The following is a 21,858-nucleotide window of genomic DNA, read 5'->3' as shown; positions in this document are numbered from 1 at the left end:
TATATTTCATAGTTATTATTATACACATTAAAACCATCAATCAAAATATGATATCATTCTAGTTCAAATCTAAACTACTTAGAAAACAATAAGTACAGAATAAGATGGGAAAGTCTATTTTTGGTTTGATGCAGGGCATAAAATACAATTAAAGAAATTTCTAATTCCATTCTCAAAATACAATACTACTCAAACTTTTTACATTTCCTTCATTTTTAAAAATTGTGAATAATATTTAATACAAATTTCTTTCGAGGGATTATGAAATGAAATGAATGGAGTTTTACGTCCTACTTTTCTGCACTCGAAGGATTACGAAACCCATCCTTACAAAGATAGCTTGTTGATTTGTTTGTTCTTAACAATCATGTTTGATTTTATCCGGCAAGACTGGGGCTGTATGGATTTTTCACAAATCCACAAATTTCACAAATCCATAATGAAAATTGGTAATAAATTTAAATCAATTGAATTCAACACTCATACTCTGATAAAGTATAGTAAGAACAGAAGAACTCAAGTTTTTTCCACTCTGACTTAGATTGTGATAACCTCCAGGGTTAACAATACAATAACCAGTTCTCATTTCATTGAAATAAAAATTTCTATTTCACAGAAGAATCATGCTCAGTTTTACTATAGAACTACAAGAGGTATCTAATAACATTCCAAATACAACCACAACAACTCTATATTCAACTCAAAATAACAACAACAAAAATCTATTTCAACTCAAAATAAATCTGTAAACAAAACATAATGAAATCAAGGTTACAATAACATAATCAAACATAAAACAGAACATAAAAATGATAATGATGACATATTGATATAAGTAACATGATATGTTTTATAATTACCTTTATCTGTAATAATAATATTATATTTTAATTATTAATTAAGCTAGATATATTGATGGATGTATGACACACTTTTGAACATAGACAATGTCATGTGGTAGGCCTCTTTCAGTCTCTTGATTCATAAAATATCATAAAAAAAACTGCAAATACATCTATAATATTTTACACTGCACACTTTGTATAGCTGAACTCATCATAGATCTGATATGTAGGTTCTTTCATCTAGCAAATAATATCTAATATCAATTTAAATATCAAATCATCAAATTAAGTTATTAACCTATTTCCTCTACTTGTGACTTCCACCAATGCCCCTATAACATGGTATCTTTGAGTCAATAGTTAATATAGATCAATTGGTATATTCATCATGATGTTCATTATGTACAGTACATAAATAACATTAAACCTTTATGACTTTTATTCTGTACTATCATTGCTGCCTAAAAGCAAATAAATATTTTTACCTTTTTCTGCCATGCCATGTTTGTTTTCAAACATTTCAATTAATTCTTGAGCCTGAACTTTTGAGTAAAATGGATAGAGTATTTCATTTAATCTTGGATCTCTTTGTTGGTTGTTTAAAAAAGTCTGAAACTGATCAACTGTTAAATAAGGCTTCTTTTTTGCTCCACTGAAAAAATCAAGAAAAAATAATATTAGTATTCTTGGACTTAATATATTTCCAAGTAAACCATAAAATAGTGGGTAGTTATTTACTATCTAATTACTATATGCCACTGAAAAGATGTGCCCAGGTAATTTTTTAGATTTTATTTCGATACCTTTCCTTGAAGACCCATGTGCATCAGGTTTTACACGATAAAGACGTTTTAACAATTGAGAATCAAAAAAGGCATATTGATGATAGTCTCCTGGCCAAACTTTCCTTCATCTTTTACTGCTTATATTAAATATACAGTGAGGTGATGAAAAGACTGTCTAGCATCAATTCAAGGATTTACAACCAGTGTATAAATATCTCAGACAATGAAAAAAAAAATATTGAAAATAAATACTGTAATCAAGTGAAAAAGCAAACAATTTCTTCATTCAAATGTCATTATTGATAATTGCTCTATAATCATTGTTTTTTTTATCATCTCAATTGACAGTGTTGTGATTTTTCAAGAAAAAATAACAAAAACTTTTCTTACATTTCATCAAAAACTTTATCTACTTCAGTCCTTCCAACTAAATGACGATAAAAGTTAAAGAAATGTTCAAAAGTAAAATCTTTTGGATCTAAGGAATCATTCTGAAAAAATAAAAAAAACAAATGAACAATTCTTTAAAGCACACAATGAAAATGTTATATAATATCTACAGAGCTAGAGACTTTCCTTGGACATTTCATGTGTTGAAGAGTTTTTTTTTCACAACAATTTATTCAAAAGCCCACAATTCAAAAAAAAAAATGATAAAATAGTCAAAATAGTTAGACCTTTAATAGTGTAATTACTTGAGGAAGAATTAAATTTCACCTATCCATATCACTTTTCAGAATGCAATCCTGACATCTGGTTGTTATTGCAAATCTGCATAAAAACAAATGCAGGAATGACATCTTTTGGAGCATGTTCATGATGAAACACTTATGAACTTTATTTTGAAAATTGATACAGATAGCTGGAACTGAGCTAAATGATTAGAAGATTTAAGTTTTTGTAATTGACAGATTAATTTTTTCAGAACTTCCTCATTGAATTGTATAAAGATAATACAATACTCTTCTAATAACAATCTTATATACAGCTTAAAAAGTTTAAAAATTAATAATAAAAAAATAAAAAGTTAGTTTTAAAAATGATATAATGGTTTCCTGGTGTATTTTTTAAGCTCTTTCCCCACGTGAACATGAAATATTCGCATTTCTCAAGTTATAAAATTATTTTGTGGTTCAATCCAAGAAAGGTATATGCCATAATATCTTGATTCCAGTTTTAGAATTGAAATTTGTATATACCACAAATATTCACATGACATTAAAAACTACAACTTAACTTTAACTAATTACAGCTTTTAATGCCATATAAATAATTGTATTATTGAAAATCAAAATAAATTTGGCTTTAAATTTATAAGTCAGACAAAAGTGTCAATCTAGATAAAAAACTAAAGTCATACAAGGTCATTTTAAATTTGTAATCAGACATGGTTGACAGAATAAGCTATTTCAACACTGGGGAGTTGCAGGGAAGCCATGCTGGCCTCCGCCAGAAAAAAGGCTAGCATGACTTTGTTTCTTCCGCTTTCATTTTTCTCCATTAAATATGGGGAAAAATTGCCTGTGAGCTATCATTGATAATTCTATGGCCCTAATTCAGCCCCCCTCACCTAATGATTCTTAGAAATACCACTGTAACCCAATCAACAATCCTTGTTTTTAAATCTTTGAAAACACTCCTTGCTAGTTGTATGAAACTGTATATAAGTAGGAAAGGTTGTTAAATGTCAATAGATGTATGATATATAATAGGAATTCATTATAGTACTATCAAATCTCATTCATAATTCAATACTCTCTTCTCTATTATAAATACTTTATTTTCAAATGTGGTTTAAAAACTCTCAAAGGAGGTGTACCAGATTTTTCATCCGAAAATTATTTAGTTTGATATCAAAGACAGGTTAAGGCAAATGTGTTTAAATGTGGATAAATATTTCTGTCCTAGAATATGTGTCCTTTTTTTATCAAACTTACTATTAACAATGTCCAAAAACCAAAAATTTAGTCAAAATTGTAAAAATAGCTTGCCTTCTGGCAGCTTTGATTTTAAATAAAAATATTTGGCAGTACAGTAACTATTACAAGTATGAAATATTCAACCTTCAGTCTTACATTTCTTTTGAACTTTTGGGGTGATACTGTATAACATTACCAAGTTTTGCCAAAATTTGTCTAGACTGTTAACGGGCTAAAAAATGAACGTGTTTTCCAGAACAAGGGCAATTACTACTACTCATGTGGGCGTATAAAGAGTTAAAACAGACACAATGGCATTTAAGCTGACTTTTCCCAAGTAAAAAGGACTACCAATTAGTTGCAAGTACAAACTCAACCAAACTGACCAAACTTGGTGACAATAGAATAGAATATTCTTCCTTACTACTTTCATTCATTTGTCAAATTGGGCAAAAATTTGAATGATGGAGTGATCTTTTAAAACAATCTTCTATATATTAATAAGTAAAGTAATATAACATTTTATATGTATGTAAACAATATTTTGATATGTCAGTAAATGTCAACAGTTCAAACTATCAACATATAATGGTTAATATTTCTATATGAGCACTGACATGTCACGTAGCACTTATCAAGTATTTGTCAAGTAAAGATGTAGCATTTATACAATATACTGGTATGTACAGATAAAAATCACAGACCAAGTTGTGACGATTGGTTCAAAACAGATTTATTTCAACTTATAACTTATAATTAAAAAAATTCAGTTATAAAAATGTAAGATATACATTTTCCTTAATACCTGTAATTTTTCTATTATCAATTTTAAGATAAAAGATATAATAGAAAAAAATTTAAAAGTTTTTTAAAAAAATATATATTTACGAAAAAATAAACTTTCACCCTAATAAATTTGCTGTTAATATTAGTACTTCTTTTATTTCACAAAAAAATGAATTAAAAAAAAAATGTTACATTACAACAGGAAATACCTGATTACAATACATTGATGTACTTAAACGGTACTGAAAACAATATCAATATACTAAATACTTAAATACTGAAAAATACCCAAGAGGTTTTCTGCTAAAAGAAAATTCCAATTAATAATTCACAATCATTCAAAGTTAAAAATTCTCTTTGAATATTAAATTGATGGACATTTCAAAATTAGTAAGACAAAGTCATAAAAATAGTCTATTTAGAGTTATCAGCTTGAATAAGAATATAATTAAATGCAACTACAGCCACAAAACATTTAAAATACATCATCTTGTTGCAAGATTACCATTAACACTTTCATTAACACATAATTTCTTTGCCGAACAAATTCCTTATAATTTTGAATCATTTGGGTCTTTTTTTTTTATTAGATTTTTGTGGTTTTGAATAAAATTATTGAAATTTTTAAAGAAAATTTAATTTTCAATATTAATCAAATCTTTCTTCTACAACAAAACAATTTAAAAAAAAAAAAAAAACACACTGTGTAACTATTTGTAATTGTAAGATTTCATTGTCATTCACAAAATTATAGCAAAGATTTTCTAATTCATACTTGTTAATCAATATTAGGAAAAAATGATTTCAACTTAAAAATCAAAAAGTCACCTTTCATTCAAATAGTAATTGGATCTCTACACTTTATTTAATTTAAAATAGATTTTATTTGGTTTGTATCGCTTTCCAGTTTAATTCAAATAATACCAAACTTTCATCCCAATTTTTATCATCTTTTATTTTGAATTTAACCACTTCAGTTAGGGTCTTAAGGTGCCTTTCTTGAACATTCATCTGTTTGATAATACCCCCAGCCAATCAAATCACAGTGTTGGAGAGGGAAGAGATTTGATTGACTCGCAGTGTCATCAAATGTCATGATGAATGTTCAAGAGGTCCAACCCTAACTGAAGTGGCTAATAAAAATAAGAATGAAAGTATTTTGAGAAAGTAAACGGTCCTTATGGAAAAAAAATATGTTTAATTTTTGCTAATTATTGAAAACAGTTGTAAAATCAGACAAAAAAAAAATTTTATGCATATCTTTTTGAAACTTCTTTTATATTCTATTTTTTTTCATGTAAAATTACAGTTAGAAAATCTCTTCAAACAGGCACCTTTGTCTGTAACAATTTTAACCATAAGACAAAATGGCTGTTAGGAATTGATAATCATTTCATCATGTTGTTATTTTAATAGAAATACTATTTGTATCACAAACCTTTCCAGAAGCAAAGCCTGCTGCCCCCAAGGCATTCTCCACACGTCTTTTATCATCTCGATTCTGTGCAACCATCTTTACAATACTACAAGATAGAAATTCAAGAGAGTGTTTCAACATTCAACACAATAAACTAAAATAAATTACTCTGGATTACTTCTGAATCTTAATTTCTTAAACTTGAAAATTACATCTGGTGTCAAAATGACATTGATGAATGAAAACTCTGCCATTTGTAATATTTCTATTCGCAAATCTTTAAAAAAACATTCTTTCATTTCTTTTTGAGAGAAAATAAGATTATCACTAATCCTACGTTTCTGCTACATTTATTTGTTAATATCTCAACTTAATAATGGCTATTAATAACACAATTGAATTTCAAATCCGGCATTTATATCATTTCATTTTTTAATTTCAAGCCAACAGAATCAATATCTTGAGATTGAATTAGATAAACAAAAAGTGCAGCCAAATTTTCTGAAAGCTTTACTTCTTACATGAAACATAAATACTTGCACAGCCTGCAGGATGTAGATATTAAAGGAATTGTTACAAAATTATATTCTTTTCCTCAACAGCAAGATTTGAAAATGATACTTCTGAAATATTGTTATGATCAGTGCTGCAGCAAGGATATCTCTTATTGGAAATATCTTGAATATATGGTAGTTTTATCTTTTCTGCTGTACCGAAATTCAAATAAAGTTATTTGAAGGGATTGTAAAGAGATTTTTAAAACTATTTATATGTATCGGGAACACTGATAGCATTGATTTATATCATTCCAATTTTCAGACAGATGTATGTGGCAAGGCCCTGATTATCAGCAGTTTTTACAACATAGTGACGTCTTGATAATATATGGTTTTATCATAATTACAGGACCCACAAATTGGAATTATGCAAATAGAAGTCATGAATGGCCCTGATACACATAGAAAAAAAAGCTAGAAAACCTCTTACAAACCCTTTAAGGTGAAAATCTTATTGATTCTCTGTTTAATGTAGACTAACATACAAGAAGAAATCATTAATAATAAAACTTACTTTTTGACAGGCATTTTACCATCTGGTCCAAGAACTTTAATAAATCTTGTGTAGACTTTTTCTAAATAAGTTAAAGCTGAACTGTTTAAAACTAATAAGTTTGTGGAATATTCTAGTAATTCTTTAGCCCATTCCTGAAATATATAGTCCATCAAACTGCAACCTGTAACATTTACCTGTTCGTTAATAACGGTTTCATCATTTCATTTTGTTCTTTAATCACATTTGATTCTTGCAAACATAATCCAGGCTGATTATCTCCGAAACTTTGTTGTAGTGGATAAAACCATTGGTTTAAACCAATCTATTCTCTATCACATTTAAATGAGTTTCTTACTATTCCAATCCCTATCAAGTTTATAGAGAAACGGGATCCATTTCTGCTTTACAAAAAAAATTGGCATGACATTTTCATCTATTTATCACAATCTAAAAGCATCCATATTACTACAATTTTTTCTATCAATATCAAGAACTAGAATTTATGATTAATTTGATTTGAGGTGGCACTGTAACTTGATCAGATAGCTAAGCTTTCACTAAGATATGACAGTATTCTTTCAACTTGTTCCACCAATTTCTTAGTAGTTAAGCTGATGGAGTCAGATTTCCTTCCCTGAGTTCAATAGAGATCCGATTGAACCAACTTTAAGCTGGAGTATACAGAGATAATTCAAAAGTTTCCAAAGCTATATAATAGATTTTTACTTTCTCTACCCATTGTTGAACAGATTCTTATTGACCTTATATCTAGACCTTTAGAGCAGCTAACGAGAGTAATGGCAAAGGTTCCACAGACTTCCATAACAGACTGTAACATTACTTTGGGAATGCTTACAGTTATCTCATTTGATAAGGCACTGTAAATCTTATAAGAGCTATGATAGTTCTCTAGTGTTCTCATGTGACATATCTGTGATATGTGATATATCAACTGAACCTCCATTAACCATGTTAAAAAATCTCAGCTTGATTTTTGTTATTAAATTAACTTTTATTAAAATGCACAAAGCACTCACTTGAGCTGTATCTTTACTATCAGAAACAAAATTGATCCAATCAGTATTGACCATATCAGTACCAAAACATACAGATACTGTTTTATCTTCTAAACTGATATCTCCTGGTCCAATCGTTAACGTATCACGTAACTTGGCATCCTGAAAAATACACATTGAAAACTATATTACATACAATAAGAGATGGCTCCAACAGGATAACTGTAATTATTTCATTTCAGTAGGTTGATAGAGCTTCACCTTGTTTGAATGTATGATAACCATCAACATATAATAGAATTGATTTCAAAGTATATATATAATTGAAGAAATTACAAATTTAATTTCACAAGATATTTGGATAGAATAGTAGGCTTCAATGAAATAACAGCAATTGGATTTATTGGATACAACTGAAATAAAGCTTGACCTCTTAAGATATAAATGTAATACATATTGACCTCCTTAGATAACTGTAATAAAACTCAACATCCTAGGATACAAATAAAACGTAATAAAACTTAACCTTCGTGGATACAAATGAAATAAATATTGCCCCCCTTTAGATAACTGTAATAAACTTAACCTCCTAGGATACAAATGAAATAAATATTGTTGCCCTTGAATTACTGTAATAAAACATAAACCTCCTAGGATACAAATGAAATAAATATTGACCCCCTTGGATAACTGTAATATTGCTCCCACTTGGATAACTGTAATATTGGCCCACTTAGATAACTGTAATAAAGCATGACCTCATAGGATACAAATGAAATAAAAATTGATCCCCTTCGATAACTGTAATAAGATTTAACCTCCTAGGATATAAATGAAATAAATATTGACCCCCTTGGATAACTGTAATAAGACTCAACCTCCTAGGATACAAATTAACTCCCTTGGATATTAGTGTTGGATATACAATCAAATGACTCAGTTGTCCTCATTGGAAACAACTAACTTAAACATTGACCAAATAAAGTAATGCAATTTTTGTTGAAAAAAAATGTCAATCTCATTTCTGTTTCATGAGAATGGTCTAAAATTAGATGTTCATGTTGCTTTCATGAGACTTCTCCACGTTTTCTGACATTAACAATAAAAATGTTAATTATCTTACAAAAATTCAACAAGTCAATTTAAGCCAGGAAACAAATTACTTCAACAAAAATAGGAGATAAAATCAATATTTTTTCCGACATTTTCAATAAAAACTAATAAATTTTTTTCCAATTTGACAAATGTCAATTGCATCAGGTGAAAAATCATGATAAAAAAAGACCTAATAATATTAATAAATGTCAAGGTTTTACCAGTAATAAGTTTGTTAATAGAATAAGTCTATATTATAACATAGAGTAATTATCAATATAACATAAAATCAATTAACTGATTAGGGTGGTACCTGGTCTCATACTCAGATTATATTGACCACCTTAACTACTAATTACTAATCATATATCTTATATATCATCATTTTTAATTTCATACATCATGTTTCTCGTTTTGATATAAAAACATATCATACATAATCCTTCAGAGACATTTAGAGATAGGAACTATGATGTTTCTACAGGGGGTCGGGCACCCCCACTTTCAAAATTGTTATCATGGAAAGCATAGCCTGTGTATACGACTTTTTAGATTTATTGTTCACAATGTTTCGATGATGACAATGTAGATTGTTAAAATGTTGTGTACAATAAAACTAAGGAGTGCCATGCCATAAAATTTTGTTCCATAATTCTATATAATAAATAACCTCTTTAACAACAAACTGCAAAGAAATTTCCTGTGGCAAAAGTGCAAAGGTGGGTAAACTAAAGTTAAGAGCAATAAAAAAAGGATTAGCTTCATGTACAAGTAATCTTCATCTAATGTCAGTGTTTGCCAGTAATGTCAAAATCTAGCTGGGTTTTTCAGGAAATACAGGAATCACAGATGTCGGTCAAGAAAGTGGAATGGCTCAAATATAAGATATAATTTTCCATGTTCAACACAAAGAATTCAAAATCAATGTGCTAATTATTGGATGGCCAATTAAGCAATGGTTACCATATCACATCATAGCTATAGTTTTCAGACCTAAGATCAGTCACTCATATAATATCAAACCATATAACTTCTCTTTAAAATGTTTAGGAATTGGGAACTCATCTGCATATTAAAGAAAATTACAGACATCACCCAACACTTTATTACATTTACATGTTACTTTACTTTGGTGACATCCTGTATCTAAAAGGAAAACTCTATAATCGTTATGGACCGTAAAAATACCATTACAAAAATGAAGAATTAGGCTTAACATTACTTTAAAGTATATAAAATAGGACCAATAAATCAAGAATAATAGAACTCAGATAGAAACACAAATAGGACTAAAATGGCAATAAGAATAGGATTAGTACGTCAACATGAGTAGATCTCAGGTGACCAAAAGCACATAAGGATTACTAAATGAACATGATCTAGAGTAATACAACAATTTACATGTGTTACTTGTCATTCTACAAGCTTTAAGTTGAAGCTGTAAACTAGCATTGAACCCCGTCATCAGAAGTGAATTGGTGCTGGGGGTTGAATTTTCTAAGCTGTTGCAGGTGGGGCCAATGGAAACAAAGCGCCACCAGTTATACAGGCTGAGAAGCTAGGGGTCCTTCCCCATGAAAATTTGTAAAGTTTGAAGCCCAGAGAACTCATTTCTGATGATTTTGATGTTCATCTTTTTCATTTTGTAACTGCAAATTAATCAATCTCTGCTGAAGTAAAAAAGGTTCCCCCAACAATGGGGTTGTTGAGCTCCACTCCAAATACACTCATATACTTTGACATTTGTTTCTGGTGAGGCAGGGCATGGCCACTATTTCAGATCTCCTTTTTGAGAGTCTGTCTCATTGATAATTCTATTATCTCAACCGTCTATACAAAGCATAATGACCTTGCAAGGAATGAAAAAGAAGACTATATCGATTAGAATACTGAGGTGGGATGATTTACACAGACATGGAATAAAATAAAGTTGAAATTCAAGTATATGATATGATATTATAAAAGGAAAACATGTTCTAAACCCAACCATCTCAAAAGGTTTCTTTTATCACACTTGACTAATTTAAAAACCAGAAGACTAATAAAATATCAAGAATAGGACTCAACCAATACATCAACAATTTTAGGACCAATAGAGAGTGAGAAATGTTATAAGACTCTAGTGTAAATGTCAGTAGATATGTGAAAATTGTTATTCAACTGATAGAATTATAGACTACTCAACAATATACTTGATGTCTGACCAAACATAAACATCAATAAAATAGGCTGAATGTCAAGCCAGCCAATAATCAATAGCTACACCTTATTTATGGTAGGTAGTGAGTCAAGCAGGCAAATAGAGAAGAGAAGGTGTAAGGAAAGGAAGTCTAGTTGGGTGACTTTGTTCAAGTTTAAGACTGATCAATGATTCCAATCCTAATGTTTCCACACACTGTGATTTTCATTACTAAATCTAGTTATAGTTTATTGTTTATTCTAACTTATTAAACCTTGACTTTTATAAACAATAACTCAACCAATCTTCTATTTTTTATTGCTTGTTTATCACCTTATTAATACAAGACCCTTTTCACTTTCAGACAATTACACATTTTTATTTCTAGTCAAACTATTGGAACCACAGAGGCTCAGTATGTTTGACATTTGCTTGCTAACCTTGCTGATTTGGATGCGTCTTTTTTACTATAAGAGTTTGTTCAGTCGTTTACAAGGGACAAAACATGCTAAAAGTTTTTGCACAAATCAGTACGGCAATTGGAATAAGAGTATGCCTGTACTTCTGTTCTGGTGAAATTGCCTTCTCTTTACACTTCATAGTGTCTGTGTTGATGGTTATTAGCCCAATGGCAGGCAGGAATGTAGGAGGGAAAAGAAAAGTTCAGTTCTTTCCATTGCCTAATTGATTATGGAGAAGATGAGGAAACATTTACTTGACATTTCCATGCTGGTGAAATGTGACCTCAAATGGAGACATGGTAAATGTCACGAGTACATGCCACACAGAACAATGACAATATTTTCTTTTTAGATAATCTTTAATATCATATTATAATAGCATGTCTAGTTTATCATTTTATAGATCATCAGGTTAAGATTTTTGGACTCTTCATAATGTTGAGTATTTCCTACTTTTCAAACATTTTTTGCTGACTTGAGGACATTTGACAAACTTTCATTTGTTATCTCTTAAACATGCCTTGTTTAAAATGCAATTTCTCCACATTTTCATAAATTCATTGTATTTTCTGAGAATTTTTGAGTACTTTCTATGCAAATGATGCATCGAAAAAGAAGCTTTTGCCTAGTACATTGACTGTATTCAATATTTGTAACATATTGTCAGAATTTAATTTGAAATGCTTCTAAAAAATTAACTAATTTTAATCTGTATGATAATTAATATGAATATAAGTGATGTCCTTGAGTGGCATTTAGTAATTGATGATATTAACATGAACACAATTATATGGATAACAATTACTTTAATAAATAACTTGCGACGTTTCGGCGATTCTTTCGTCTTTATCAAGCAATGATACAAAATTGTTATCCATATAATTGTGTTCATGTTAATATAAGTGAGGTTTCTGATGGTCTGTTCTGTTAAGAACTTTCATGACAATTCTATTTGAACAACCATACCATATTGTAAGAAAAAACTACATGAAATAAGCCAGACATAGACTGATCTTATTATTTCTAGAACATATCAATTATAATACACAATCATATCTTTCTAACAATTCTAATTTACCTTCTGTCTGTGGGTTAATAGATATACTCTATTCTGACAAGATGATACTTCTAAACTCTGTCTCAGGTCTGCTCTGGTGGTCAATTAAAATATTTGTTATCATGCATTAATATGTCAGAATGGGCTTTAAAGGGATAAACTAGTGTTAGGGTGATATGAGAATTCCCATAAAAAATACAGGCCTAAGTCATCTAATTGTCTGCTGAGCTGTTTGAAACTCAGCTACATATAGTGTTTTCAGAATATAATCTAGCTATATATAGCGTTTTTAGAATATAATCTAGCTATATATAGCGTTTTCACAATATAATCCAGCTATATATAGCATTTTCAGAATATAATCTAGCTATATATAGCATTTTCAGACTATAATCTAGCTATATATAGCGTTTTCAGAATATAATCTAGCTATATATAGCGTTTTCAGAATATAATCTAGCTATATATAGCGTTTTCAGAATATAATCTAGCTATATATAGCGTTTTCACAATATAATCTAGCTATATATAGCGTTTTCACAATATAATCTAGCTACATATAGCGTTTTCACAATATAATCCAGCTATATATAGCGTTTTTAGAATATAATCTAGCTATATATAGCATTTTCAGACTATAATCTAGCTATATATAGCGTTTTCAGAATATAATCTAGCTACATATAGCATTTTCAGAATATAATCTAGCTACATATAGCGTTTTCAGACTATAATCTAGCTACATATAGCGTTTTTAGAATATAATCTAGCTACATATAGCGTTTTCAGAATATAATCTAGCTATATATAGCATTTTCAGACTATAATCTAGCTATATATAGCGTTTTCAGAATATAATCTAGCTACATATAGCGTTTTCAGAATATAATCTAGCTGCATATAGCGTTTTCAGAATATAATCTAGCTATATATAGCATTTTCACAATATAATCCAGCTATATATAGCGTTTTCAGAATATAATCTAGCATCCTGATCATCCTCTATAAAGTAGAAATTGGAATATAAGCCCATTTGTGCACAGCAACATTCATTTCATAGTTTAAAGGTTGGAAAACTTGATTTGTACACTGTATATCATCATCTATTCTAAATAGATGCAATAAAAAAGTGTAAAAGTGTACCTAGGTAAGCCTGCTTGAATCTGTCAACACATCATTGTCTGATATCTAATCAATTATAAGTAATTTACTGTCTGTTTACTCTTTCCATCATTGCTCATATCTGATATATCACAGTATTGATTACAGTTAAATAAAACAGATGTATTAAGTCAGTCCTTACATAGAACACTGTTATAATGGTCCTTGATTGAAAATGCTTGGTGTGACTATGAATACCTTTTTTTTTAAATCAAGTCAAGTAATACCATGATATGTTTAAAGGACACCACACATGAAGTTGTATAAGCCTTGAGCTATGAAGTATAATTTGACTGAAACTATGAAGTAGTATCTGACTGAATCTATGAAGTAGTATTTGACTAAAACTGTGGTAATTTGTCAACCCCCATGAAGTATTGTATGACTGAAACTATGAAGTGGTAATTGATCAATCCTATGAAGGAAGGATTATTGACACTATGAAGTAGTATTTGACTGAAACTATGAAGTAGTATCTGACTGAATCTATGAAGTGGTAATTTGTCAATCCCCATGAAGTAGTGTATGACTGAAACCATGAAGTGATAGTTGATAAATCCTACTAAGGAATGATCATTGAAACTATGAAGTGATAGTTGATCAATCCTATGAAGGAATGATTATTGAAACTATGAAGTGGTAATTTGTCAACCCCCATGAAGCAGTGCATGACTGAAACCATGAAGTGATAGTTGATAAATCCTACTAAGGAATGATTATTGAAACTATGAAGTAGTATCTGACTGAAACTATGAAGTAGTATCTGACTGAATCTATGATGTAGTATCTGACTGAAACTATGAAGTAGTATATTACTGAAACTGTACAGTACTTATTGATTAACACTATGAAGCAGTGTCCAGCTAAAGTTTAGAAATAAGTTTTCAAAATTAGCGACAACCATCAATGTCTTTCAGTCTTACAGTAAGAGTTTAATGAAGAATAACAAACCAGTTGTTATAATGTCACCAATAGGCCATTATCGATTTCAATAGAAATTTCCTCTCGCTTTTTTTTTCTCTTCCAGTTTTTAATCAAGTTTCAACCACACTATTTCTAGCCATGCTCTAATGATTTTTTGATAAGAAAAAGACTGGCAAATTATTGACAATGTCAAATCTACAGAGACTGTATGTTCTAGGGTAAACGAATGAATGGAAATTTATTGAGCACAAATTCCAATTTGCAAGTCTAAAATTAGTGTCTATAAAGACTGGGCTATAAAGACTGGGCTATGAAGACTGGACTGATAAGAAGTTGATACATTTCCAAAAAGAATAATGGCCTTGTTAAATTAGTCTACCTTTCTTATAATACATACTAAAATTGAAAATTTTGCAAGGAAAACAATCTAATCATAGTCAATAAAAATTGAATTGTTTTGCACAATCACTAAGAAGTGAAATACAATGATTAACTTTCAGTTTATAATCATATGCATCTGAATGAGTCAAAAAATTGGGCTGATTGTTTTCACTGAGAATGTGACAGTGTTAACAAATTTAGTAAAGTGACAGTGGTTTTCTAGATAACAGGATTGGTGCCAAAGCTTGGTTGTCTGATAATTGTAGGCTATTGCACCAAAATTAACCTGTTGATTATACACATCCATTCGGGTTTCATTTCAATTAGATGAAGCTGTAGAATAAAGGTGCAATAATCATAGATGTATCCAGAAGAGATCTGAGAATATGGAAATGTGAACTAGTTAAAAGACATGATGCACTTTTATTGAAAAAAAATAATTAAATGTAACTTAAGAACACTAGTTGGCATTGAGCGATTACTTTTCCATAATTGATTTTGGTTTGTTTAACAGAAAGTTAACTCATCCTGATAAATTCTCATCTACATATAATGACAGGGCAAAACTAATACATTTTACATATTAATTACTCTTTTTCATTAGACTAGTCTGGTTTGTAGTTAAAAAAAACTGGACGTTTAATCTTCTGCTCAAAGTTAATCAAACCAAAGGAATTGAGAGAGACAGGTTTCTGAAAATAGCCAACTCTCAATGACTCATGAAACACTAGTTTTTCCTCTAATTTGGCTCTGAGGACCTGAATTCAGGTGTAAATGTTTCTCACTAATTACCTCCCTTTGCCGTCTGCTATGTGATTAGTGGTATAAATATACTGATCATTAATCAATGTGCTGATGTTGATTGAATTGGTTAGGAATCAGTCGATAAAATAACAGTGTTCAATACCCTTAATTAAAACCACACTGAGTTTCAACGCTATAACCAATATTGTTAATCAAACATTTCTCTTAAATAACCTTTTTATTTCTATTTGATTAAAAATTCAACACAATATAGATGCAGGTATCAGATAAAAAAATCATACATCTCATGTACAAATGTAAACTTATCAATTTTGATATTTTAAATTAATTTTCTAATGTAGCCCACATGTACATGTTCACAGAAAATCAATTTGAAGTCATGTTCTTAAATATAGGAAATCTTTCTTACATGCTTCAACCATTTGTATATTTCATAAAGTTTTTTTTATTCATTTGTTTGTAAGAAAAAACCTAGAAAGATTGATAGTTGTAAAGTCAAAGTAGAAATAAAAACTGTTTACAAGTTAGTCATATTCTAGTCTGAATTCAATTAATGGTTTGTTTTGTGTCTAAATTAACAAAACTTAATCAGATGAATTAGCAATTTTATGAATTTTAATACATATCTGAGTATTTCAAAGATGGTAATTGGAGATATATATGGTCTGAATATACCTCAGAAAAGAAAAGGTGAGAATTTAAATGATATTTCGCAACATATGTTGTGGTGAATGTGGTAATTGTTACAAATACTATGACATATCAAAATTGTAATTTATTGAATACTTATGCATTAACACCAAGTGTAGACAATTTCTGTCTGTTGAGGTAATGAATGTAAACACAGATAGACTTCTTAGTAAAAAACATGAAAACTTTAAGAGGACATTCTTTGATTGATATGCGTGTTTGCTCATGTATGATAAAAAAGTGATTTGCATATAAATCCTAAGTTGGTACCCTTTTTAAGTTGATGTCACCTTTAAGTCAATGAATTGCATGAATTAAAAGACATGCGAACTTTGAGGGGATATTCACCGAGTGATATGCATTTATTATAACTTATCTTATTTGTAATTTGCATTGAAGTCAATGAGTTGTTCATTTTTTGAGCAGGAATTCCCCTTAAAGTGTCATAGCATGAATGAAGAATAGACAGATTTGTATTTTCAGTCATCCATCACCATGACAATTACTGGTCCCAATAATAACACAAGTCAGTAATTATTTCTATTATATTAGTAGTGTAGAATATATAGAGAAATTAATGAGACCAATGTCTTATCTCTAAACAAGTAATCAGAAGCAATGAATAAACAGTGAAATAGACAATCAAGATAAAGTGAATTCTGGTTTGAATCAGACGATCATGTAACCAACTCCTGGTCAATGTAATACAAGAAATCTACCTAATACAATTGTTACAGTCAAGAGAAGTTTCATAATGATTGAATTTCTTCCTAATTATCTTGTTTACTATCCATCTTGATTCATTTTCATATTACTAGAAATCTTATATCAGGCAATTTGCTTTATGGTGTTGAAGTCAACAGATCTTTATGGCTTGTAAGTAAAGTGATTTGTCATGAACACTACAGGACAATTCAAAATGGAATCTATCCTATTCAAATTTCATTGAGACTCCTCTCATGAAGTTAAAAGTTATTTTCATCTTCAAAGGAGGAAAGTATAGACACCTCCATTTTTGTTTGAGGATTTTTGAATTAAACATAAAGCTATCTTGTTCTGTTAAATGTAGGATAAATTAATTCTGGAGAAAAATTCATGAAATTTCAAAGATCTGAATTGTTCATAAGTCTTTGAAAAAGGTCAGGGAAAATTATACTTCATTGAAAGTGAAGAATCATTGGAGGGCGTGCAATCTTAATTATTATACAGTTCTTATCATTATATAAAATTTAAATTTCATGATAGCTTTAAAATGTGAAAATCTGTTATGATTAGTTATCAACTAAAAGTTATTTACCTTTGGTATTCGTGAGTAGCGTCCAGTTCTTGTATCTCGTATCAAGGAGATATCCAAATACTCCATTTCCTGAAGAATAAACAATTAACATACAGGATGAAAAATTTGAAGATAGCCGAACACCCTTCATGGTGACACTTCTTTCAGTCATAACGTGTTGCTATGGATTTGTATCAACATTATGGACGGTTATCTCAAATATTCAATATTCAATGTTAATTTGACAAGGCTCCTTATGACTATAAGATAAGGTTGCCAAAAGTTAATAGAATATATCAACATCCTTGATAAAGACCCTTCTTAAGAAGAGAGAAGTTCCGTGTCTGCCTGTCAAGAATAAATCTGTTAATATGTCAAATAGTGCTGCTGGTTCATATCAATTTTGAATATAAGAAATCATCATCAAATTTTCTGAAGAAAATATTTTACAAACCTTATTCTGATCTTTCCAGAATATGATGTGACCTTTAGAGTCAACTCGTAATGAAACTGGCATTCCATTTGCACTTCCCTGGAAAAACAACAAAATATATTATCATCATTTGTAGAGTATAAGAGTATTCCAATTTTAATATTATCATATAGTAATATATACTTCTTTAAAATCTCTTTCAGGTTTAACTAACAAGACAGCTGGGTGGTTGGAACTTATGACCACTATTTTTTATTCACATTCTTAACAACTTGTGATGTTGTGATTAGAATGCTCTTATAGGTTACAAATTGATAAAACAGTTGATTCAGTTAATTAATATTAAACCAAACTTTCATTCCCCATTTTATTAGCTTTTATCAGCCACTTCAGTTAGGGTCTAATGACTGGCCTCTTAAACATTCACCAAACTAACTTTTGACCTAATCTGATTCTTTAACCATTAAAATTCCTTCACTCTCTCACAAAATGCAAAAGCTGGAGAAGGCAAAAATTTGATTGGTTGAACAAGATAAAGTGAAAGAGTTGCTTTGACAAATGTCTAAGGGGCCTTTCTTTAGACCCTAACTGAAGTGGCTATATTAAAAATAAAAGCTAAAAAAATACAGAACAAAAGTCTGTTGTAATTTCAATTAGACTGCTGTTGATTTTGTTAGCGTTTGTTGTGAATAAAGATTTGACATGAACTCATATACTTTGGTGTAAGGGCCCCTTTAGTCGATATAAACTATTTCAGAATTCAAATTATATTTTCTAACTTTGTATGTGTATGCTATGGTGATGTCATAATCTGGTCAAGTCTTTCTGAAACTTGTGCAAAAAGAAACTAAAAGAGTCCCCAGTTCAAATATTAAAGAAATAAGAAAAATCAATTGAATTACTTTAATACACTTACCCCCTCCCACTTTCTAAAGTACAATAGACAGTATCTTTAATATTTTTAGATTTTCACTCAGTATATACAAATATTGTAATTAATTAAACAAAGTGAGTTAAGTGGAACATTATCTCTTATCATATATCCTATCATATATCTCCATTTATTCCTTTACCTACTTCTACAGAAGGTTTGTCCTTTAAATTACCTAATTATCATACAATATACAGTCCTATATGGACTCTCTGTGAAGACATGAAAAAACTAATTGTATGGGGACAAGTAGTGATATCCCAGCATTAAGGCCATACACCAAAACAATATACTGATGATTATAATTTGCCCAAAAAAAAATTCTTAGGGAACATCATGGCACCTGATTTATCTGTAGACCCAATATACAACACTTTACCATATCTTGTAATGGATTTTATTCAAATTTTACCACATTAATCAGGATTATCTAAATTTTGAATTGATCTTGAAATCCTAGTCTAGGCCTGACTAAACAACTCTCCAAAATTAATTTACCCATTTAAATTTGATTAGATCAGCCAGCATAAGAAATAGGTTTGATAAAAAATAAAGTGAGCAAAACTTTTTTCCCTGCATTATGCCAACACAATTTGCATTTATCAGCCATTCAGCATTAGTTCTTAACCTTGGATAAATTCTTTAAATTCAAGGTCATGACTGTTTATATTTCTTTATGGCAGACAGAAGTGAGAAATCTATAGAAAAAATACTAGAAGTGGGCTAGCAGTGACCAGAAGAATGTTTTGATTGGTGATAAACACCCTTCAAGATGTTTCTATAAATAGTTCAAATAGTCAATAAGCACCACTCAATAATCATCCGTTAAATAAACTGAATGAGTCTATAGCTTACATCAAGCATAATTTACACAAATAGCATATATACATTTACATATTCTAAAGTAATTAGGACTTCAATACATATATAACTATAGAGTCAAACTAACCGATTGTAAATTGCTGCTTTCTCGCTTCAAAGTTCACTTTTATTCCATATATCATTGACAAAATGTAATGTCTTTTTCATAAATTAAGAAAAGTTCAATAATAATTTTTTGCATATTTTTTTTTATTTTAATGCCATTATCATTTTTCAATCAGAAAGAAGTTATTTATCATTTTTCAACTTTTGCTGCAGAAAAAATCAGGACTGGCTATGGAGATCAGTACAAATTAAATTTCGAGGTGTTTGGTATGCAATCATAATTTCTGATGTAGTTGCCAGTGTTTTCAGAGTTGGCAACGTTTCAAGTCTGTATCCCTTATAAAGACTAAATTTATTTATCTATTAAGATTAATGAAAGAAGTCTTAAAATGTCGTTGGAGTGATGAAATTTTATACTGATTTTTTACAAAAGTGAATTGAAATTCTGCAATGTAAGTGTGGTAATTTGTTAAAATATGGCTTCAGGAAATTTCATTTAAAAATCTAGACTGCACAACCAACATTTGTCAAACATTAATTTCAGTCCCTCTCTAATAACATGATTTGTTAAGATTTCTGTTCTGTCCTTAAGGAAGTTACATCTTTAATTATAACAAAATACATAACCAATCTTTGTGTAGATTTGTTATTTTAACAGAAGCCTTGTAATAAATCAGAAGTGTCAATACACTAGCTAGACATGACTGGTTGATATAAGGCCTATTATACATTTGAAGAAGGAATCCATCTTATTAATTTCATAAAGACAACTTATCTTTTAAGGATAGGTATAATAACAAAGATCTTCAAAAACGCCATTGAGACTGAGGATAGGTCCTTGAAGACCTAATTGTGATTAAAGGCAATGGTTAACCAAATGTTGCTTTTTTGCCAAAATGGTTCTTATTCTGCATACATCGTGCTTCTGTTTTCACTAAGCTAATGAGCAACAGAAGAGAAGAACCTGATTTTACAAATAATTTCAATTCATTTTGTTTACAGAGGGATCATATTCTATTACTGCAAATAAATCAGGTAGGTTGAGTGCCTGACCTGGAAAAAGCAGTAGTTATGCAACAGGTTTAAGATATCTCGACAGGTGGAAATCAAAATAGAGTAGGCTAATGCCCCTGTACAGGCCAAATTTACCTCACTTTACACTGCATGGTGTTGCTCTATTCATTAGCCCGTTTAGGTGCAGAAGAGTAGGACATAAAACTCCATTTATTTCAGTTAGTTTTTAGTTAAATTCTTTAAACATAGACAATTATATATTCAATTTATACTATATATCAAGTTAATCTTTTCTCTTGCTCGAAAACCTCAGTAAATCAAAACTAATCAATCAAAAAATCAATATGCTATTCCAGCTGTCTTGATCAATTAATTAAGTATTCTTTTGAAGAAATTAATAAGGCTCTACTCAATATCCTATTCTTTATTTGTCAGTAACAAATCAAAGTTGAAAGTTCAGATCAAATTAACAGAAAGAATCAAAAGAGAAATGGGAAAAAAGTACAACAAAAGAGTTTATACATGTGACTTCTGTCTTGTTAAGAGTTGATAGATTTCAAAGCTACATCAACCTTGACTCTTTGCCTTTTAGCCTATTATTACAATATTAAAAAAGATATATCCTTCATTCTGATCACAGAAAACAGCCACTGTACCCGATGTTAGCCATTTGAACATTGGTAGTTTCTTATACAACTCCTGCTAGAATGTTATGTCATAGGATTTCTGGCATGAGACATGTG

At 29.8% G+C, this 21,858-nt stretch overlaps 1 protein-coding gene across 1 annotated transcript in view; it reads right to left on the bottom strand.

The window, feature by feature from the left end:
* Positions 1 to 21,858, bottom strand: part of LOTGIDRAFT_123959 (hypothetical protein) — a gene marked incomplete at both ends in the record, with an annotated part of 54,710 nt that overhangs the window by 12,648 nt on the left and 20,204 nt on the right. The window contains 7 exons of the mRNA XM_009060988.1: positions 1,331 to 1,497; positions 2,021 to 2,121; positions 5,774 to 5,858; positions 6,824 to 6,957; positions 7,843 to 7,983; positions 17,832 to 17,900; positions 18,265 to 18,342. Coding sequence (XP_009059236.1) covers positions 1,331 to 1,497; positions 2,021 to 2,121; positions 5,774 to 5,858; positions 6,824 to 6,957; positions 7,843 to 7,983; positions 17,832 to 17,900; positions 18,265 to 18,342 — 775 coding nt within the window. The remainder of the gene's footprint in view (positions 1 to 1,330; positions 1,498 to 2,020; positions 2,122 to 5,773; positions 5,859 to 6,823; positions 6,958 to 7,842; positions 7,984 to 17,831; positions 17,901 to 18,264; positions 18,343 to 21,858) is intronic.

Source organism: Lottia gigantea (assembly GCF_000327385.1).
Source record: "Lottia gigantea unplaced genomic scaffold LOTGIsca_45, whole genome shotgun sequence".
Taxonomy (NCBI): domain Eukaryota; kingdom Metazoa; phylum Mollusca; class Gastropoda; family Lottiidae; genus Lottia; species Lottia gigantea.
This window is presented reverse-complemented; position numbering and strand designations above follow the sequence as displayed.